General features: G+C 51.1%; 2 protein-coding genes across 2 annotated transcripts in view; one reads left to right on the top strand and one right to left on the bottom strand.

Moving 5' to 3' along the window:
* The first annotated feature begins 3,820 nt into the window (after nt 1-3,820).
* On the top strand, nt 3,821-7,282 carry RNF223 (ring finger protein 223). Its single transcript, XM_026051056.1, has 3 exons — nt 3,821-3,997; nt 5,462-5,593; nt 5,904-7,282. The coding sequence occupies exons 2-3, from the start codon at nt 5,542-5,544 to the stop codon at nt 6,749-6,751; spliced, it is 900 nt and encodes a 299-aa protein (XP_025906841.1). The 5' UTR covers nt 3,821-3,997; nt 5,462-5,541; the 3' UTR covers nt 6,752-7,282.
* Nucleotides 7,283-8,221: 939 nt separating this feature from the next.
* The window catches only part of LOC112957413 (tyrosine-protein phosphatase non-receptor type 11-like), a 31,787-nt gene continuing 19,321 nt past the window's right edge, over nt 8,222-20,687 (bottom strand). The window contains exons 3-16 of the mRNA XM_026051055.1: nt 17,129-17,323; nt 15,016-15,208; nt 14,791-14,910; nt 14,353-14,466; nt 13,847-13,943; nt 13,182-13,261; nt 12,589-12,744; nt 12,043-12,174; nt 11,709-11,863; nt 11,381-11,448; nt 11,144-11,295; nt 10,828-10,928; nt 10,153-10,272; nt 8,222-9,771 (exon numbers count right to left, since the gene is read on the bottom strand). Coding sequence (XP_025906840.1) covers nt 10,188-10,272; nt 10,828-10,928; nt 11,144-11,295; nt 11,381-11,448; nt 11,709-11,863; nt 12,043-12,174; nt 12,589-12,744; nt 13,182-13,261; nt 13,847-13,943; nt 14,353-14,466; nt 14,791-14,910; nt 15,016-15,208; nt 17,129-17,323 — 1,648 coding nt within the window. The 3' untranslated portion in view covers nt 8,222-9,771; nt 10,153-10,187. The remainder of the gene's footprint in view (nt 9,772-10,152; nt 10,273-10,827; nt 10,929-11,143; nt 11,296-11,380; nt 11,449-11,708; nt 11,864-12,042; nt 12,175-12,588; nt 12,745-13,181; nt 13,262-13,846; nt 13,944-14,352; nt 14,467-14,790; nt 14,911-15,015; nt 15,209-17,128; nt 17,324-20,687) is intronic.

The raw sequence follows: 20,687 nt of genomic DNA, 5'->3' as shown, positions 1-20,687 counted from the left end.
GGGCTTGCAACAGCAACAGCTCTCTTGATACTTYATGGGAAGAGCATCATGTTCATGCTTGAGGGTCACTTGGTTCCCATGGACTTTACGCAAACTATGTTCCAAATCCAGTTGCTCTTAAACCACTTACAGCATCCAAGAGAGCAGGCAGTGCAGTCCTTGGGCACAAGAACTGCAGTTTGGCTGTTGATTTGATCCACTGACTCCTTCAGAAATAATGGGCAAAGAAAAAGACCTGATTTTATGTCCAGGGAATGGCTGCTATTCCGGCTATTTGAGAATCTAGSCATGAGTGGCTGAATCATCCCACCTCGAGCGGCTGGAGGGTAATAGTCACCTGAGTTATAGAGTATCTGGAAAATTGCTGTGTTGCATCTCTGCCTTGTAATGATTATCTAATCATGGTGTTTTCCTGGTCACTACAGGAAATGAGGAACAGTGTAAAGTTATTGCCAGGCAGATCCGTAGTGTCAATGAGAAAAATTGCCGGGACTTGTGGTCCCAGAAGCTGCTCTGTGAGGATGGGCCTGGGACGGGAGTCGCTCAAGGGGCATAGAGCATGTGGTTCTATCTATCAGAAGCAGTTTCTCCGTAAATGGGTATTGAACTACCTAAATGGACGTGTTTTGGTCCTATGTTTTCATTGTTGGGCTTTGGACACTTCCCAAAACTCCCAAATGTAAAATGAGGCAAATGTTGCTAATACTTATTTGTGATAAAAATGTTGATGAATATGAGTAGTAGAAGCCTCTCACCATGCCAAAGAAGAGTCTTGAGACTGATACAAAGATCTAGAGAGGGACAAACGTAGTCGTCTCACAGTGGGTTCCCAGCTAGCTTCTCTGGTGCCGTGCCACGGCTCTTTCCTGGCACTATATAATACATACTTTGGAATTTAAGTAATCTGGTGCAACAAGGAGAAGACTTTAGAGTGAACACCTGGTCAGGCAGCCAGTTGCACGTGAAGCCGGGCAAATAAGAGAGCTCCATGAGCTAGCATGGGAAACATCACTTAATGATGCTGTTTACCACTCTGGAGCACCTGGGCTCCTGACTGAGGAGCACTGTAGGATCAGAAAGTGATGTTAGCTGGAGGCCAGAGAATATTTTTGCAGGAAAACTCAGTCACTACTCTGTCCCTCTGTCTCTTTTCCAGCCGATTAACAGCTGAAAGAAGGTGGGAGAGGTGGACCTGTGCCAAAATTCACAGAAGCTCTGGAGAGTAGGAGTGTTTTCCCTGGATTCCAGGAGCTTAGGAGCAGATGTATGAACTTAAGCGCCAGTGGAGAATGCGGTTGACACAACCTTCCTCCCATGGGAAGCACTGAATGCTGTGCAGGCTTCCTGATCCGTGCCGTGCCGGGGCATTTGGCTGAGTTGGGTTTGTTCTTGCCTGGTTAAAACAAGCTTATCTAGTCTTAGTCATAGCTTTCTTCTTTGCCGCAAAGTAGGTGTAGCTCCACGAAGCCAGCAGAGATGTCTCTTCTAAGGGAGGACAACACRTTGTACTRGGAGTTTYTGAGTCCAAGCATCTGGATCACTGYRTGGTTCTGCCACAACTGCTTTCCCGTGTCCTCCCAACGTGTTGCAGAGGTTCTTGCAGGACGGGAAGGTGCAAGGAGGCCCTGGGGCTTCACACAGGCCCTTGGGCAGCAGCCTGACAAAGTAGGAAAGCAGCTATAAACAGTCGCCAAAACATAAACAAGACGTAGCACGCCCAGAAAGGGGCTGAGGGAGGGCTCAGGGTGAGCACGCTGCCCTTTGCAGGGTGTTTCTTCTCAACCGTCTTTATTTAGTGAGGAACAACAACAAAAGCTCTGAGGGAAGCGTGGTCTGTTTTTATTACCCTGCRCTCTATTTGCATGTGTTTTGCAAACTCGAGGGAATAGCAGCATTAATGATCTGTTTCTGCTGCCTACCCCTGCGTCTCCAAGTGCAAACATGGTAATTGGTGCTCCCACGGCTCGCCGCTGCCTGTCCTCTGCGAGCCACCCAGGAGCAGCTGCAGCTCCTGGCGCGCTCACCGGCTTCCTCGGAGCAGAAGATAAAAATAACGCCCGTTCCCACCTACTCCTGGGAGCAAAGTCCTGGTCCTCCTTGCAGCAAAGCCCTGGTCCTCCTTGCAGCGCGGCTGCAAGTCTCTGCGCACCCCTGCCTCGCAGAGCCCGAGTTCCCCTGGCAAGGCAGGGTCTTGTCAATGCATAAAGGGTTGACCGTGGGCATGGGGTTTTCTTTAGAAGATGAAGGAGGGCAAGATTATCGACGTGTGAGTCAGTCTCGTTCCACCGAGTGCTCCACAAGAGGATCCTCGCTGCACCCAAGCTGTTGTTTCTCAGTGGTGGCTACAAACCAGCTCTGTTACCGAAATATGGTTAATTTGGAGCCCAGTTTAGCACTTAGGCGAGTGACTAAGTGAGCAGGACTTTTAAAAATTTCATTTACATGCACTCCTCAAAGATCCTGCTCTGTCAGCTGTAGGCACCATTTGCTGCCATCCTTCCTGATGCCTGAAAAGCAGTATAAATAGAGGGGGGAGAACCATATGCTGCTGTGGGATGCTCAGTGTAATGTATGGCTTGCCATATGTGCACAGCGCATGGATAGAGCCCCGGAGCTGCCCTGCAGATCTGGGAAAGTTTCCCTTTAACCTGCACTGTCCCTTGATGTTTTGGGGCTCCAGAGAAACCCTTGGTGCTCACCTAAATTTGCTGGAGGAGCAACACTCTAGCACGGATTCTTCTGGCTGTGGAAGCAGCAGATAAACCCACTTTTCTTCCTAAAACTGTTTCAAAATGTAGCTATTTTCAGCACATTTTCTTATTCCAGAAAGCCTGCTTTGGGGTTTCAGCTGCCTRAAACTGAACAGCCAAAGCAAGATGCATCCAACTGGCACTCAGGTCTATGGGATTTAGACACTTCCCTGTCCCAAAACACTGACATGGTTCCTCACATCTATAGTGAGACTTCTCAGCAATTCATTAAGAAAGGGCTTCCTGAGAGTGCCCTGAAAATGTCCACAAATCATCCATGTCTTCTTCTGAGAAATGGAGCAATGAAGGGTATTTTTATTTGCAAGCAGTTAAAAACTAGGCTAAATTTGGAATGTTTGTCCATTGCTGTTGTTCTCCCACATCTGTTTTCTTACCTGCATGTGCACATATGTGTTTTTATTTCATTTTTGTGGCCTGTGGTCCGATGCTTGTGAACCATTAGAAAGGTACAGTTTGAATCCTGTTTTTTTTTTCTATATCAAATACTACCAACAGCTGCAAGAATGAAATTTCGTCTCTTTRACAATGCACCCAGAGTTATTCCACACTATAGGATCTTGAAGCAGCCACAAGATTGTACAGAGTGGTTCAGCTGATTTATAAGCAGCTTTCAAACGTCTCTTGCCCTGTGCAAACACGCTCAGTACATTTACACAGCATTTAAATCTGGACTAGCTTTTAAAGAATAAGCTGAAATAGTTGGAAAACGGGTAAAGAGCTGTAAGAATTTACTAGAAAGCAGAAGGCATTGCCCGGTCCCAAGAAAATGAATAAATAAACATTTCCCAGGGTTGTTCATACAACGTGCAGCACAAGCGTGTGTTTTCCGTAGTACTATTCCTTATCAATAGCATTCCAGCCTGCCCTGTTTGTCATAGAAACCGGCCCGGAGTGGAAATGCACTTGCAGCCAATGAATGATTCAGTGGTAATTGGGAAAGACTGGTGGGGCAGGTAAGTCACCTCTAGCCAGGAAGGTATAAAAGATACTGGAATTACAGTGGCAGGGCCACTTTTACACGGGGAGCTTTTAGAGGCTGCTGCTCTTGCTGGACCTACTGGGCTTGGAAACAAGTCGGAAAGCTGCTGGGGAGCCTGGATGCCAGAAGAAGGCTTGTAAATACAAAGGAGCCTGAGCTTGACTGTCCTCTGGAGAGAAGAGTCTTCAGGGGTAAAAATCAAGAGCCCAGAACATGCTTTTCTCCTTCTAAACTTCACTCTGAGCAGGTATTTGTAGACTTTAATCTGCTATGCACCTCTTAACTTGCTGGCTATTCGGSTGCTCTGAATTAAAGATACCATTAAGGAATTATAGCACAGAATATTGTTGGACRCTGCCTTAACAGTGTGTGTTTTCTTTGATTTTATGTGGTGGAAGCAACTTCTAGAACCTGCATGGAAGTGAAACTATTTAATATAACATCTAGCAGGGTTAAATAAGCATGTAGTTTTGAATCTGAGCTAATGCATATCCCTTGTTGTTTACTGATGTTCCCGATGTTTCTGGAAAACCTGGATCGTCAGGGAGGAAACTGAGTGCAGGTTCTATGGAAGTGCAATGAGAGTGGGAAGGTCTGCCCGAGAGAAGATGTTGTTCTGTATTAAAAATAAAACCATATGGCAGCACGCTGAGGAGAACTGAGGCAGCAGCTTGAGGAGAGGCTTCCCAAAAGAATCTCCATTTACAATGAGAGAAGAAAAAGGAGTCGGTAGTTAAACCGAGAGGCAAGTTGTGGTCATTTTAATGACAGATGGGCAAGGTTTGTCTCCTCAGTGTAGCTCTTYGAGAGGATTTCAGCTCTGGCCATGCTCGAGCTGATGGGAAAGGGGAGAATACTTCATTCCCAAGTAGCAGAAACTTCCCTTTTGAGCAATGTGAACAATATCGAGCCTTTTGGGGACCCCGAATTAGGCATTTTTTTCTAGAAAACTCTAGGCGATGCTGGTGAGCCCCTGACTGCCTGGCGACCTGTAATTACACCAGCAATCGCAGAGCTTCTGGCCTGTCATTGGAGAATCTCCCAGAGCGAGGAATCAAGCCCAGCCAGTTCAGTGACATAGCCTAAAGAAATGCTCCCCTGTGCAGCACCCTGGCCACCGCCGGGGACTTCTTCCAGCTAAACGCTTATTTTTAGCTCAGAAAACTAAATGCTCAATGTCTGAGCAGCCAGGATGGCTGCTGCGAGTGCTGCAACGGTCGGAGCAGCTCAGTTACAGGCGGAGCTGCTGGAGCTGCTGTCYTGCAAGCAGCAGCTTTGAGCTGCGCGGCTCCAGCCTTCGCGAAGCARAAAGCCCCTGGCAGCACCGTGCAAAGCTTGGGCTGCTCTGCCAGGGCTGAGGACAAGGGAGAGTTTTTTTGCTTCCTTACAGAAACCAGAGCAACAAGGAAGCGGTGAGGAATTCCCCCCGCTCTGGTTCCCAAGGCCGTTTCCTCCAGYGGTGCTTTTCTTGCTGTGTCATGGTGACAAGGTGGAGATGCTTCTTGCCCTCCTTGTGTGTAGAGGCGGGCAGAGGATGGACCAAATCCCGCAAGATCCTAGTGCTTCCTCACCTTCCTTGTGTCCTCCTGGGGTATGAGGCAGCCCACAGCACCACGATTCAATAAACACAGCTCTGTCTCAGCACAACAGAGAGGAGAGAGGTTCACTCCTCTTCTGCCTCCGCAACTGAATAGTGTTATCTGTCTCTTAGGCCTTGCTCATGCTGCCACCATAATATCTGAGAACTTCCCAGACTAAAAGACTGCCATAGCAAGGTCCCTACTTGACCTCATGGAGTCTTCTGCTCTTCTCCCTTCCCCAGTGTTGGGAAGCACCAGCCGGGGTACGTTGTTGCTGTGTTATTTCTTCTGCCCCAAGGGAGGTGTCCGTCCTGCCAGGGTGGTTCTGGTGCGCAGGCTTTGGCTGGAGGCTGGATCTCTGCTGGTTGCTTGTTCCTTTGCAAGGCCTTCACCCTGCAGCTTCAAAGAGGCTGCACGTGCCACTGTCTCCTCTGGCAGGCTCTCTCCCAGGCTCAGGACACATGGAAGCTGTGAACTTGCTCTTTAGTCCTTTTAAAGAATTCTAAACGAGGCCTGGTGATGGATGCCCTCACATTTATTGAAAGCTAAAGCTGTGGTTTTCTTCTCTTCCAGAGCTTCCCAGAGCTCTGTTTATTTCCTCAGGCTCCGTCATGTCCTGCTTCACGCGCCTATGGCAGTCCAACCCCCCGGACTCTCCCACCAGCCCCGTCCCTGCGTCTCCCAGCGAAATTCCCATCCCCATCAGCCCCATCGTTATCACGTCCCCGGGAGAGAGCAAGAGGAAGGCAAGGTCCCCAACGGACAAGCCCGGCTCTCCCAAYCCAACTTCTCCCAAGCCAACGTCCCCCGTCGAATGCTCCATCTGCTTCAACACCTACGACAACACCTTCAAGACGCCCAAGCTGCTCCAGTGCTCCCACGTTTTCTGCCTGGAGTGCGTGGCTCGCCTGAGCACGGGGCTGCCCCCCAACCAAGCTGAGGACCAACTTCCATGCCCCTTCTGCAGGCAGCTCACCAGCATCCCTCTGGAAGGGGCTCCAGCCCTCAAGACCAGCAAGGAGCTCCTGGCCACGCTGCCCCCCGAACTCCAGCAGGAGAAGGTGCTTTGGATGGAGGGGACCAAGCTCTGCTGCCGCCAGGCATCAGAAGACCCTGAGAACCCAGACTCGTGCATCTCCATCGACGTGGCCATGAGCAAGCCTGAAGATCCAGAGCCCCCTCCGGCAGGGCTAGCGGGGAGGCTGTCCCGCTGCGACATGTGCGACGACTGGAAGCGCATCCTCCTCCTCTCRGCGCTCATCATCATCCTCTTCTGCATCATTCTGTGGCCGGTGCAGTGCGCCCTGAAGACCGGGAACCTCCGCTGCTTCACGAGAACTGTTGCAATGAGCAGGCCGGAGTATCTCCCCCCTAAACACACCACAGCAGCAGCCCCCGTGACGCATCCACCCTTCCAGTAGCAGCGCTGCAGCAGAGCTGTTGCCTCCCTCCCGCCACCTCAGGGATACCAGAGCCTTGCAAAGCCACGCTTGGGCTTTATAGGACTGCTAGGAGTCCTAGAGGTGTCCCACGGGTGTCCTCCCGCCTGGGCTGGACGCCCAGGGACATAAAGGGCTGTGCTTGCACCTTGGTGGATCCACACGCTCATTCCGAAGAGCTGGGKTGGGGAGGGTAAATCCACACCCAGGCGGTGTAAAAACCGGGCTGATAAAAACCCAGGCTGATAAAAACCAACCTTATTCCACGGACTTGAAACATTTCAATTGGGTTATTCAGGGCCGGTGGTGTCGAACGCTGCCAGCCGCTGTTGAAATGTAGACGTTATTGCTGCCACCATCCAGGCACTGCTGAAACGCTGGGCCCGGCTGCCGTTTCTTCCCTAAGGCAACGTGTGAGCRCTCACCCCTTGCCCAGAAAGGGGAAGCAAATTCCTTTTGAAAACGCAGGTGCACCTGACCCAGCCCCAGCAACCTCCCCCAAGGTCCTAGTGTTATTTAATCAGTGAACTCCACACTTCTCACTGAGAAACCATTGCCAGAATGACACAAGTTCCATCCTTTGACAGCTTTCCCCTCCTGACCTGAACGGGTGTCAGTATTAAGACACAGGCCAGTTGCTTACACTATCATTTTTATTAATGCAGCGACCTTCCAGCAGTGATTGGACCAAGGTCTTCATGAACAAGAAGGCTTACAATTACTAGAGCTTGTTTATCCCAACACAAGGATGTAAGACAGTATTGTATGCAAGTACTATACCTGTATTTATTAAATTATGTTTCATATAATGCAAAGTGTCAATTTGTAGCATTTACTTCACGTTTCCCCTCTTACTTTCTAACGGAGGCATTTCCTTAGGAGTCCTGAGTCCAGCTGCACTCCTAGACCACAGCAGCTACAGCCCTGGCATGTCTATAAACCTTCACAAGTGAAGATCTCTGTCCGGGTAGTTCATATTTACTATCACCCGAGCTCTGCTGGGCCAGGTGCAACTTTCCCCTGCAATTACCTCATTTGACSTGAAAAAATGAGAAGCCACAAAAACTGCCCATTTTCACTTCTTCCAGCTGGCTGAAAAGCAATTCCAGCGTCACTCCCTTTCCAGCAAATTTGGCTATGCAAAACATTTGCAAAAAAATGTTCCCACCCAGAATATCTTCCCAGCACCGGCTGAAGGGGGTTCTTGGCACAAGGGACTCGCCAGGGCCTGAGGCAGAGAAAGCTCTTCCCTTTCACGGCAGGTACATTTGAGGCTAAACCCAGCAAATTGGCTCTAGAARAGCTGAAGCTCTTTGCTAGCCACATCTTGGCCACCCTTTCAGCTCCCGCTGGTGGGATTTAAGGGCAGGAGGGAGGCAAATAAGTTTCTCTGCATCTTCAGTGCAACAGCCTTATRAAAACTGATGCATCTGGAAAGGATCAAGGGCCACAGGGGCTGTTCCTAGGAGTCTATTAAAGCATCTACWCAAGGGGTTGGCTTCTGCACTCTCTCTTGTGACTCTGGTGCTTGCAAAAGCTTGGGARTTTATCCATTCTGCAGCTGAACCCCTCACTTGTGCTTAGGCCTAAGGAAGATAAAAGGTAAAAGAAAGCAGGGCCTTGAACAACCCCGTCTAGGGACGGGAGACATTCAGGATGCCCATCTGCTCTCTGCCTGTCACTTTCCCAATGAGCAAACTACTTGAAAAGAAAGGAAAAAAGCCTGCAGAACATTTAACATTTATTAAAAGTGCAATAAAAATAAACAGTTTCCTGTCCCTGTGACAAATGACAGGAAATACAGCCAAGGTTCCTCGTTGTGCTTTTGGTTGCATCCCTTCTGCTCAGCACTGTGGGCACCATTGCCCCTTACCATGGCCTGCCAGAGACCCGAGGGACTTTAACACGATCCCCCACGTGCTCTGGRCACCAAAACTCAGACCCAACGTTCCCCTTCCCGAAACCCACAAATCCTGCAGAAAGGCCGCTCCTGGGCAACGTTGGCTGCAGGCCTGAAGGCTGGAAGAGCAGGAAGCTGCTGGTCTGAAGTCAAGAATTACCAACAGAAGTGGAAGTTTCCACTCCGCGAGGCGCTCATCTTCATGGCACTGGTCACATCACGAGTGTCTACAGGACCCCTGTGCAGCCCCAGTGCTTGTCTTGTCAAACAGTTGCAGGGCGGGGGGGAAAAGGCCATGCAGCAAGGCGAGATCAAACCTACCAAAGGTAGAGGGATCTAGTTCAAAAACTTCAGCTCAGCCCAGAAGCCGGGCGTGCAGGACTTGCTAGAGGCGGCTACRCACAGCACACAACCCAAGCTGCTTTCCTGCTCCTCAGGCACCTTCAAAAAGGGCTTTCAGACCCACATSTGCTCAGTCCTGCCATGAATCCAACAATCTCTGGGGCACACACGCACACTATTGCACACTTGGGCACTTTGGAAAGGTTGCATAGAAAGCTAGAGCTGGTACAGCCAAAAGAAAGCGTGGAGAAGGAGAAGAATCAGAAGTGCAATAGCTGGGCCCAGCCAAGACTCTCTGTTTCTTTCACTGGCAGCAAAATTATCCAGGATTTAGTCTAAAAATACTCCTAGCTTAGAAATGATTGACCTAAAGAAACATTCAAGTGGACTGACACTTCACCCTCAGCGGGCGACCCTGGGAACGCTCCTAAGCAAATAATCATTTCCATCCCATGTAAAAAATAAGAATCTTAAATTAAAAAAAAAAATTAAAATTGAATCTCGATGAATGTCCAGAGGCACTTCCATATAAATATCAACCCAGGAAACCAGGGGAGGACGGGGTAAGTTCTGTCTCACGACTACGTTGGCGCGAGGCGTGTTCTTAAGGCATAGGCTCCATTTCATTCGGATGCAGTCAGCTTCTTCCTTCCTCATTGAGTCCAAGGTGCTTGGAGAAGGCAAGATAGGCAGGAAAATTATATATTGTCCACAGTGGCAGAACTTGGAAAGGGTGGATGTAAACACTGTAAATCCTGCACTGCAAAACAAGGAGGAAGGAGAGCATGGTTAAAACCATAGGAAGGGCATTGACATGGCAGAGCTGAGACATTCCCAACACATGGGGTCTCTCCTACACGTAGTACATGTCTCAGTGTGACAGCTTGGAAACACAATGCTCCAAAAAACCCAATCTTTCCTCTAGAAATGGTAGCATTTTTCAAATGAACTGATTTTCTTAATGAGGTCTCACTAGACCATTTTCTCCCCCTTTTCTCGCATGCCCTTAGGCTCTGCCAAATGGCAAAGCTGACCTCCCCGATGCAGGCAGAGCCTCCACGGTCCATGTACACCGAGCTGAAGAGCACCAGGGGTAAATGCCATGTAAACATTCCCGGTTAATCGAGGGCAGCATTCCTACCTGTACAGGCTCCGCACAGCTCACCTCCGGCTCCTTTATCGCCCCGTGTTACTCATCCCCGAAACCTTCGGGCTTTTGATGTTCAGGTTCTCGTACACGGAAGCTGACTCATCATCAACCCTGTCGAGAAACAGAGCCTTGTTATTAACGTCCTTGCTCCTCCGGATCCGCTCCCAGAGCCTGGCCGGGGGAATGGGCCAAACAAGCTCTTTTTTCCTCCCCAGCCGTGTAGATAGGAAGACACAGGACTAGCCACACTGCTCTGTTCTGATTTTCTCGCCCTCTATGGTGGTTAGGACCAGCGGGAGTTGGGAAGCTCACAGTGCCCACAAGGATGTGKGCGCTCCAGAGGGTGCAGCAGGAGCCGAGCAGCCCCATTCCTGCCTCCTGCTGCCCTCTCCCRGCTTCCCAACCGCAGCTCCCGAGCTCCCCCGAGGGGAAAAGCAGCATTTGGAGCAGGTGAACTTGTATAAGGAGCTTGCATAAGGTGCTGCCCTCTAAAARCTGCTGCAAAAATTCTAACACAAGCAGGAGAGGCTGGTACCATCTCTGACAACACGGTGGGGTCATTTTTAGCCTTTCCCATCTGATATAGTCCAGCAAACACTCGGACTATGTTCATTCCCTCCCCTGCCATGGAAATCCTCAGCTTTGGTACAAAGACATTCAGCTTACGCAGGCTGGGCTCTGGGCGAAGGGGGCTGCCCTTTGGCTCTGCCTTTTTCCACAGGAGAATATCCAATATTCAAGTAGTCTCGCTCCTTCCTTTTGCTCCTCTGAAAGAGAAAGCAAAGGCAATGAAAGTCTACCCAAAGTGGAGAGAGAAGACGACRGATCCAAAAGTCAGCTGGGAAGCAGTCAGCATGGATCTATTTCCCGGAGGGAAAAGTGTTGAGTTGTAGGAGGAAAATGGAAATGGTCCTTGGTGCAGGTTTCAGATGGTCCTTGGAAATGGTCCTTGGTTTTTCCAGCCAAGTTGAGCAGGACTCACCTGCTCTTCTTCCAGCCTCTTCTGCTCGGCCTCGATGTACTGCTGAACTGCCATGTAAACGAACTTGTACTGCGCCTCTGTCTGCACCATGCCCGAACGCTGCCGCCGGACCATCTGGATGGTCTTGGGGATGTCGATGTCGCAGTCTAAACCTGCTCGAGAGAAAGGAAGGGGGAGATCTGGGCAGTGGGAATGAGGCTGTAAAAAGAAAAAAAGCTCTTAAACAGGGAGCCATACCTTGCCTATGTATAATATCCACCAGAATATCTATTACTATGATGGTGCCTGTGCGTCCTATTCCGGCACTGGAGAGAGAAGAGGGAAAAAAATCATTAGAGGAGGAGAGTTTCCTCAGAGCAGCTCAGCTGCCACGTTCAGCCTGGTCAGCCCTGCAAGCCTGGTCAGGCCTGGCAGGCTTGGGAGGGCTGCTGAAGGATGAACTGAGCCAAAAGCTGAGAGCTAGTAGGGTCTAGTAGATCAGGATCTGGTAGACCAGGGCCTAGCAGATTAGGGTCTAGCAGATCAGGGTCTAGCAGGCTTGATCACAGCTGCCACTGGTTCCTACCTGCAGTGCACTATGATGGGCCCCGTGTCGGGGATGCTTCGCTGCGCTCGATTCACCTGATCCAGAAAGCTCAAGACGCCTCCTGGCTCGTTGGGCACGCCGTGGTCGGGCCAGCTGAAGTACTGGTAATGCTTCACCAGCCGGGGACACTCGTCCTGCGGGAAGCAGAAGCCCGTCGTTCAATCAGAAGACCAACAGGTTGCACCTTCCCTCCTAATTAACCAAGCTGGTGCAAAATAGGACAGCGCCCAAGCAAGGGGACCACCAAGCAAGAGCAGGCACAGCTCCCTGCCCATCGCGGTGCCCGCTGGGCGCCTGGCAGCCCAGCACTCACCCGGTCGGTGCGCGCGATCTCCAGCTCGCGCAGGTAGTAGCCCTGCGCCTCGCGCTCGCCCGCGTTGCGCACGCAGATGCACCCGTACTCCTTGGTGCTGCTCTTGTCCGGCCAGTAGCGGAAACACTTGTTCTGCAGGGACAGGGCACAGCCTGGTCAACATGGGGGTCTGCTGCATGGTGCCGACCCCCTGCTTAAAGGTTTAAAGCAGTTCCTCGCACCTGGGGCTGCCCTGGAAAGGACCATTCTACTACGAAGGATGAAAGCTCCAGCTAGCCCAAGCCTCATACAAGACATCGCTTTGCCACWGCCATTATCCAGGCAGGATAACAGACCTAGCCTGACTGCCCAGGATTAATTTCATCACTGATTCTGTTTCACATGCTAATATGAACCCTTAGTAGCAACGTCGTTTGGTGCATGCAGCAGCTGCTGCTTCAAAACGTTCCATTTTGAATCCTGGGGAACTAGTCCTTGTGTGCAGTCTAAGGGGTGAGTGCAAGGAGCAGGTGACGTGCCTGGGGACTGTGCCCGACGAGTGCTCACCCTGCCCCGCTCCACTTCTTTGGTGGTCATGACGATGACGTGGCTGTTCTCCTGATACACCATGGCCCAGAAGTCATTCACTGTTGTCTGCAGGCAGCCCTGGGTGGCTATATAGACCTTGCAGTGCTCTGAGTTCCTCCCGTCTTCAGGGATGCCCTGAGGAGCAAAGGAGAGGGGGAAAAAAAAGTCAATAATCCAAAGAAAGACCTTTATAACAAGCTCTCACCCTGAAGGTTTCCCAAAGGGGAGAGCAACAGTGCTAGAAATTCAGCTTCAAGCTGCTCTTAGCTTGAAGACGATGATTATAATTGACCTTAGAGCTAATGAGCAATAACAGAGAGCCTGGGTCTATCCCCTAGGACTGCCTGAACAAGAAAGGAGGGACCGAGGTAAATTCCTAGGTCAAGGCAAAATAGATGAAATTAGGAAATTCCTTGGGACACAACAGAAGAAAAATCAACCGCTTGACCTGGACCCAATGGTTCCTAGCAGGCCGATCCCTTCAGAATTGCACTATCATTACAATCTCCGCAAAAACCACACTGAACTGGGCTGCAGGCACYCTGAGATGCCACCTCCCCTCTCCCAAGTACCTTGATGTAGTTGGCGTTGATGTAGTCGGAGCCAGGCACGCTCTCATCGACGTCTCGGAGCGCCACCCGCGTGGTGTCAACTGAGCGAGACGAGAGCCCGCAGTGAGCACAGGGGCACGGCGGTGCCCAGGAGCAAGGCTGGGCTTTGCTGAGGCCACCGCGGCGGTGGTGGTSGTGGCTCCCAGCAAGGCTCTTACCCTGCCATGGCATGGGTGGCTATTGCAAAAGAGGGAACGCGATACTTCCATAATGACACCTGGCAATACCCACACTGCCYGGCTCACAAGGATGCTGTAATCTAGTAATTAGGATGGAAAGTCTAGTGATAAATAGTATTCCGGACCAAGCTCAGCTTAAGTTCCTCRGTGTCGTCTTTGGAAGCTCTTGCTCCATATGACTTTTTAACTAAACTTGAGCTTTAAAGCACGTTTGGACTCACAAAGTAGAGAGTAATTTACTGGTTTCCTAGGCAAAAGGGAAGGACAAGGATAAAAGGGAGATGGAGAATTAACTCCATTAATTAACTGGAGTGCTCCAACAGGACCTTGCCAACATTTTTCCCACTCAGATAAGAGCAGAAAGATCTGCAGGTTTACCCAGAGGAAGCTGCAGGAAATGCAGTGGAGGAAAACAAAGCAATGACAACAAAAACCAGCGTTCCTTACAGGGAAGGATGTTCTTGTAGCGATTTTTTGCCTTGTTCTCTGGCCGTTGTCCCTCCTTCCTGGGGTAGAGGAGCTTGCACTCCTGCTGCTGGAGCATCTGTTGGAGCAGAGCACACAGGAACAAACGGTTCTGAGCACACAAGGCGACTCAGAGCCAAAGGCAGAGGCTTTTTTAGCTAACTGCTCGGCTTCATAATGCAGGGAAGAGTGGAGAAAGGAAGTGGGGAAGCAGCTTACTGGAAAAATTAAGGGGGGACAACATGCATAGGGTATTGTAGGGAACAAAAAAGCACAYGGGGGAAGGAGAAACTGCCTCAGACATGAGAAAAAGCAATGAAAAAAAGAAAAAGAGTGGGAAATAATTCAGTGAAAGAGAAAAAATAAGGAAAGAAGGAAGGAAGAAGGAAAGAAGGCAGGGAGGAGGTCTACAGACTGGAAAACCGTGATGCTCCCATGAAGATAATGGCAGCTGCTCTCCTAGGATGGGGCTCAGCAGCATTCCGTACCTCAAACTCTTCCCAGAACCCCTGCTTGGCCTTCTCGCTGTGATCTGCCATTTTGTTCAGCTCCTTCACTCTGTTCTCAATATTGGCTGCGTTAATGCGCGTCGCGTTGAATGGCTGCAAGACAGGAGACAGAAGTCACTGTCACTGGTGCAAGGGGAGCTTTCCCCTGGAAAATTAAAGTCTTGAGTCCCCGGGAGTGTTGGCTGGAGTTGGGTCCATCTCTGAGGCCCTGAATGTTGAACCAGGGATTTTGCTGCCAACTGTGAACTGGACAAGCCCAATAAATGCCCAACAGAGAACTGGAGAACTGGACAAGCCCAATAAACAACCAATGAGAGGTCCTGGAGGCAGGAATTCCCCAACAAACAGGGATGGATGTGTGGGTTCCTGCAGGAGTGTAATCCCCAAACCACAACTTTCTGCTACAGCAGCTGTTACCTGCTTCAGATGAACCACAGCTCCAGATTTCTCCACCATGGGGTTTTTCTTGTAGTGCTCCACCAGGTCTGTGAGCGTGTCGAACCTCTCTCCTCCTCCCACGTCGTACTTCCCGTCTGGCTGCAAGGGAGAACCACGGAAACACAGCAAGACTCAGCGTGCAATTCCCAGCTGGAGCACCCAGGAGCTCCAGTCATGGAGGAGCAAGGAGGGCACATGTCCCACCTGGTAGTGGATCATCACGTGGGTCACATGCGGCTTCCGATCCCCGCTCTCCGTCTTGTCCTCATTTGTCAGCACCGACAAGACAAAGTCTCCCGGTTTGCTCTGACTCTCCCGCACGAGGAAGCTACCTGGTTTTCCCTTCTCCGTCAGGAGCTTCTCCGCTTCCTTGCCTGTGAGATGCCCATGGTACCACCTGGAGAGCAGGCAAGGAGAGCAAGGTCAGCTTGGAAATGCACCAAGCGTGGGCATTTGCTTTTTCTGCAAACACAGATTTTCTGCTGCATGCAGGGTGCCTCCCCAGCACGCCAGCCCTGCCCATAAGCTGCAGCTCCTGCAGATGGTGATGACAGCATGCTTGGCACAGAGCCTGGCAGGCTCTCCTGGGAAAGGCATAACCCAAAGGGGCCTTTGTTGTGAAATCCTCTTCTTTTCCCCCCAAAATAAGGCTAGATCAGTGGCTACAGCACCACCTTCCTCCCTGGAAGCCCCTGGTACTGCTCAGGAACGGCCTCATGTTCCTGGAGGTCCTGCAGCCCAAGCAGCAAAGTGTTGAAGAGGAACAGGCAGGAACAAGATCCTCATGATCCACCACATTGCAACAGCCTTCCATAGGTATAAATAATAATTGTGGAGCAAAACAGGAACCTCGTTTTGGTTTTTTTTTGGTCTTGGAGCTTTCAGTCCCCATGCTCCGCAGGATGCCCTTCGGAAGATGCCGGCTCCCGGCTTACCAGGCAAGCCAGCAAGAATTCAAAGGGGCTCCAGATGTTATTGCAGAGACAAGGTAATGGCACGTGCAACGTCGCAGCAGCGTCTGCAAGAGGGTGAAACTCATAGAACAGCAGGCAGTGACACGGGGCCTTTCAAAGACGGTCAAAGCAGGACCTCTAAGGAACAAAATCACTTTCTGCAGGCGTGGGAAGGCTTTAGGATCTCGGGCCTGAGTTTTACTGCTACGGGGAGCAGGACAGACAAGCTCTACATGTGCTAACGGTGGCTGCTGCTGAGCCCCAGGTCTCGGGAGCTCTTCTGACACATCCCGCTATATTCGGAAACCTCCGTCATTTCATTTACTTAGCGGACTTGGGCCCTTATTTCATCTCCCTTCTCCCCGGTGCCGCTAGATGTGTGGTCTGGAAGTGCAGCCCTTAGGGAGCCGACTCGCCAATCCCGACTTTCCTTGGCGGGAGAAGAGGGGGAAACCCAGGCCAAGGGGCTTTCCACTTCTCCGGAGCTTCTGCTGGTGCCAGCAGCTCTTGTCCACTGTTCACGCTGCGGTCGGGGATGAGAAACCCTCCTGATGGCGCAGGAACACGTGAACCACTGGGACTTCCCAGCCCCTCCACGGGCCAGCTCGGAAGGAGCCTCTCCGCTCCATTTCGGGCAGCGGGACTTATCCTGGCTGCTAAAGTTAGGCTCAGCAGGGTCCCTGCACGGCATTGCCAGCTGCCTGCCGCTCCTGCGGCTCAAATCCCAGGGGAGGAACGGGGGGGAAGAAGCGCCACTGAAGTGTCACGAGCGGAGGAGTGACACAAAGACCACTAATGGGCTGGGGGGACATCCCGAGCTTGAYGTGAGCTGCGTTTTACAGGGAGAGACAGGGACACCCTGCAAGAGACAGGGTGTCCCCCCGGGTACAGACAGCAGTGACAGGCTTAGAGGGGGTGGAGAAAGACTTTTGTTTTTTCCAGTAATTTCTACAGAAATCACTTGCATACATTCAGCATCGTTTAAAGCCAAGCCACATACGTAACAGGCTCCAGCTCGGGACTCTTTGTAGGCCCAGGGGCTTGTGCTGCTTGTGCTCCAAGCTGCTACAGCAAGCTTGTCAGCACGTGGTGACATTGCACCACTATCAGTGGCGTGGCCTCACTGTTTCCCAACCAGCCTCTGTTTGCCTCCAAGGAGAGAAATAAGGAAAAGCATCCCATAGACGTGCAGCTTCTGGATCACACAAGTTAAATCACCTGAAAACACACTGCTTTGGGCAGAACTGGGTACTGTGGTGGGGTCCGAAGCAGCTCAGAGGACAGAATCCCTATGTGGATGGTCACCCTGCCCAGGAGTGAAAGTCCTGGAGAAAAGGAAGGAGTGAAGCCCTGCTGGAGCTTACCTTTCCGAGGTGGGATYCTGGCAGTTCAGAGGGTATTTGAGCTCGATGACGTTGCTGTTCTTCTCCCTGAGCAGGCCCTGCTGCTCCGTGTAGTACTGCACCAGCTCTGCCAGCGTGGCGAACTTCTCCCCGCCGTACAAGTCGTAGTAGTCGCCCGTGTTCTGGATCTTAATGTGCGTAACCTCGTCATTCCTCCTGGGGACAGCACAACGGGGTAAGCACGAGGGAACGCGGACCAGGAGGAACGCAGTCCCAGCTGCATCCAGAGCAACGCCTGCYTCCTTAAATGACACCAGGCAATCTCCGTTTACTCTGATGCTGCTCATGCTAACCACACGTTTGCAGGTAGGGGTGGGTTTGGAAACTCCTTGGCCAAGGTTATGTAGGTAGGACTTGGCTCTAGCCTCTTGGACTCCCAGTCTCAGAGACAGAAGTGAATAMTTCATTCTTTGCCACCCCCTCCACTTCCCAAACCCCATGTCCTCTGGGCCAGATGAGACCRTGACCTCCCTCTGCTTTATGGCAAACCCTCTTCCTCACCCCGGAGCACTTACTATCGAGCTAATTAGTTTAAAAACCAGCAGTCTTCCGAATCARTATGTTGCCTGGCATTCACCAGGCTGCTTTCCCTCCTCTGCAAACAGTGCAGGAAGGGTTAATGCATTCCCCACCCGCTTCCCAAGCCCCAAGGGGCCACGGGTGGGACATCTAGGACRTCCATCTGTTTTCTCCAGCATCCCTGGTGCTTCTGCTCCCAGCCTCCTTCCGCAGAAGGCACGCCAGCCTTTCCAAGAGACRGCTTAATGGCATTTTCCATGCACTTAGCAGCAGCCCTCCCGAGCTGGGAGGCAGGGATGGGAGCCCGTGGCTTGACGGATGWGCTGGGTCAGGCACAGACTGGTAAACCTGGTAGGGAAAGGACAAACGTGCCCATGCCGAGCTGCTCGCAGCCTCCTGCTATGTGTTGTCAAAGCAACTGGGGCAGCGAGAAGCGGGAGGCTCCAGGCGGTGCCGGAACCGTCTTGGAGGGCATGAAATGGGAAAGGCCACAGCGGTCTGTGCGCAGGGTTAAACAGGAGGAGGAGCTAGACCCAAAGCAGAGCCTCTGGGCTCTCCCTTTGCGAGGTTTCTGCGGCAGGAGACACCCTTGTGACAAGTCAGTGCAGCAAGAGACTGGGCTGCTGGGTGGCACTGGGTATCTGGTCCCTGCTCAGCAAAAACGTCTGCTCAAGAGGACCTTGCCAGTGTGCAACCAGTAATTGTGGTCGGTGCTTATGCTGTGGTTCTTGGGTGTTTTGACTGACTTGAGCAGGACATGGAAGGGACTGCAAATTAGCACAAATTCAGCAGAACCCACCAGAGCGCAAACAGCCTGACAGCATCCACAGCGTCTCCATCACCGCACGTTAGTAAGCTGCAAACAGGCGGGGGTGACAAAATACCCATTGCATCTCCAAGATCCACCACACGCTTTGACAGAAAGGTCTCAGAAAGAGAAAGCAGCAGGGAAGCTGCCGTGAGTGGCACTTTGGAGGATTTAGGGAGACACGGAGAACTTCTCCTGGTACATGCCACACATGGCTCAGATCTCTCCTGCCACATCAATTCCAGTTGTTTCATGAGCAGAGACTTCTCAGTTGGACCATGTCTGCATCCAGGATTTGCACAGAACTCCCTGGAAGGAAACTGGCTATGGAATCCAGGCCTGGTCCGGGCTCTGTTGACAGGGTCTCCTCTCCAGGAGGAGTTGGCACATGAAGAGCTGCAGCCATTCGCGCCAGCAGCTGGACACGAAGGCTCTTTGTGCAGCACAGACGGCACCAGACACATCCTGGGTTCTTGCCATTTGGCCAGAGGCTCAAAAGTTCCCTTCTTTGTACAGCTCATCCCATCGCAACCCCATTAAAGAGCTACAAAGCCTCGGTTCACAGAGCCTCCCCCCCTGCAAAGCCCTTCAGCACTTCAGGAATGAAAAGCAAAGAGAAAAAGCAGGGTCATTKATGCCACGAGCCCTCGAGGTCAAACTAAGCACAAAGGCCATTGATCTACTCCCGTTTCCCTACATTTCTTCTCCTAAAACTTGCGTCAACCCTACAGGCTCTAAACTGGATCCCACAGTAGCAGCATCCACAAAACAGGGTCCTCTCTGCACTGCCCGAGGAAAGAAAGCACAAGGGAGATGCCCAAAGATGCTGCTTTGTGCTGGCAGGCTGAGCTGCCCAYGAAGAGACACCCAGCTCCTGTACAGGGACACGGCACCATATCCAGGAGGCTTCCTAGAGCGAAAGGGTCCCACTTGGTGATGGGAACCTCATGGTTTTAGTCCATACCACTTTGTCCCGCAGTGTGGATGCAAACTGCTGTTCTTTGCAAGGGAGTACAATTGACAAGAAAATTTGCAAAATTGACTTCAGTGAACAAAAAAAAGACTCTGGAGAACTGCTTTAAATATCAGAAATCTGTCTATCTGTTGCATGCCCCTAAGTTTTTTTGGTTGTGTGCCTTTTCTTCCTGTATCAGAGACAGAAAACCCAGAACCTTGCAGCATGTATGTGTGACCCCCTTCTGACAAGCTGCAAAAACCAACCCCCAAACCCCCAAATATTCTCTATGCAAAACAGGAAGAGCCTCCCACAGAGTTTAGCATCTTGGCTGAATGTTTGGTTTCAATTAAACGGTGGTTTGGGCTCACAGAGAAAACTTATTAACCACCAATAATCAACAAAACAAAAAAAAAATCAATTGACATTTGCATGCATTTTCAGAGGTATGGCCAAGAGAACTCTAGGCATCAAGAATGGGTTTCAAACACTTCATGCCATGGACTATAGCTAGATGTCAACTTAAATTCATGAGTGGCAGCATGAAGCAAGCCAGCTCATTGCCTGAGCCCAACTGCTCAGCTAAGGTGGGCAAAACAGAGCAGTTATTTCAGCTGCAAGTCCAATGAGTGAAGGGATCTGAAGCGAGGAACACTGGCTCAGCCATGCAGCACTAGTCATGCGCTCACCCAGATGCATTCAGCCTGCGATCTCTGTCTAGAGCCAGATTTCTCTGGCACGGGGGCCAGGCATCACCTGCTCTCAGGTTTCATCTCATGGAGACTAGAGCATCCCTTTCCACACCACATCATCCCTTCTCTTCTCACATTTTGCAGCAAGGTGGTCTGTGGAGTCTTCATTTTTCCCCCAGCTCTAACACCAAGTCAGTGCTTCCTTGGCTGGCCTAGCTTGGAAAAGGCAGCACTGGGCTCTGTCTCTCGTTACGTATTTGTACCGCAYTATAAGGTCTTAATAGGGACCCTTTGATGAGACACAAGGACAGTTGCTTGGGAAAAGAGCCTCTTCCAAGACTTCAGTTCTTCTCCAGACCCAACTTTCTTCCTTCAGCCCCATCCGTACTATCTGCAGGCAGCAACTCAAACACTGCAACACATCTATCCTATTGATCTGCCGCCTTTAGCAGGGTATGTATTTTATAGGACATAATATCCTGCTCCCTTACATGTCTCACCCTGCACCCAGAGAGCATTTGCGTTGCCTTCTGCATAAAACTGAGA

This window comes from Nothoprocta perdicaria, unplaced genomic scaffold (assembly GCF_003342845.1).
Source record: "Nothoprocta perdicaria isolate Ctin4 unplaced genomic scaffold, notPer1 scaffold_72, whole genome shotgun sequence".
Classification (NCBI taxonomy): Eukaryota; Metazoa; Chordata; class Aves; order Tinamiformes; family Tinamidae; genus Nothoprocta; species Nothoprocta perdicaria.
Note: the sequence above shows the minus strand (reverse complement) of the source record. Positions and strands in the feature narration are given on the sequence as shown.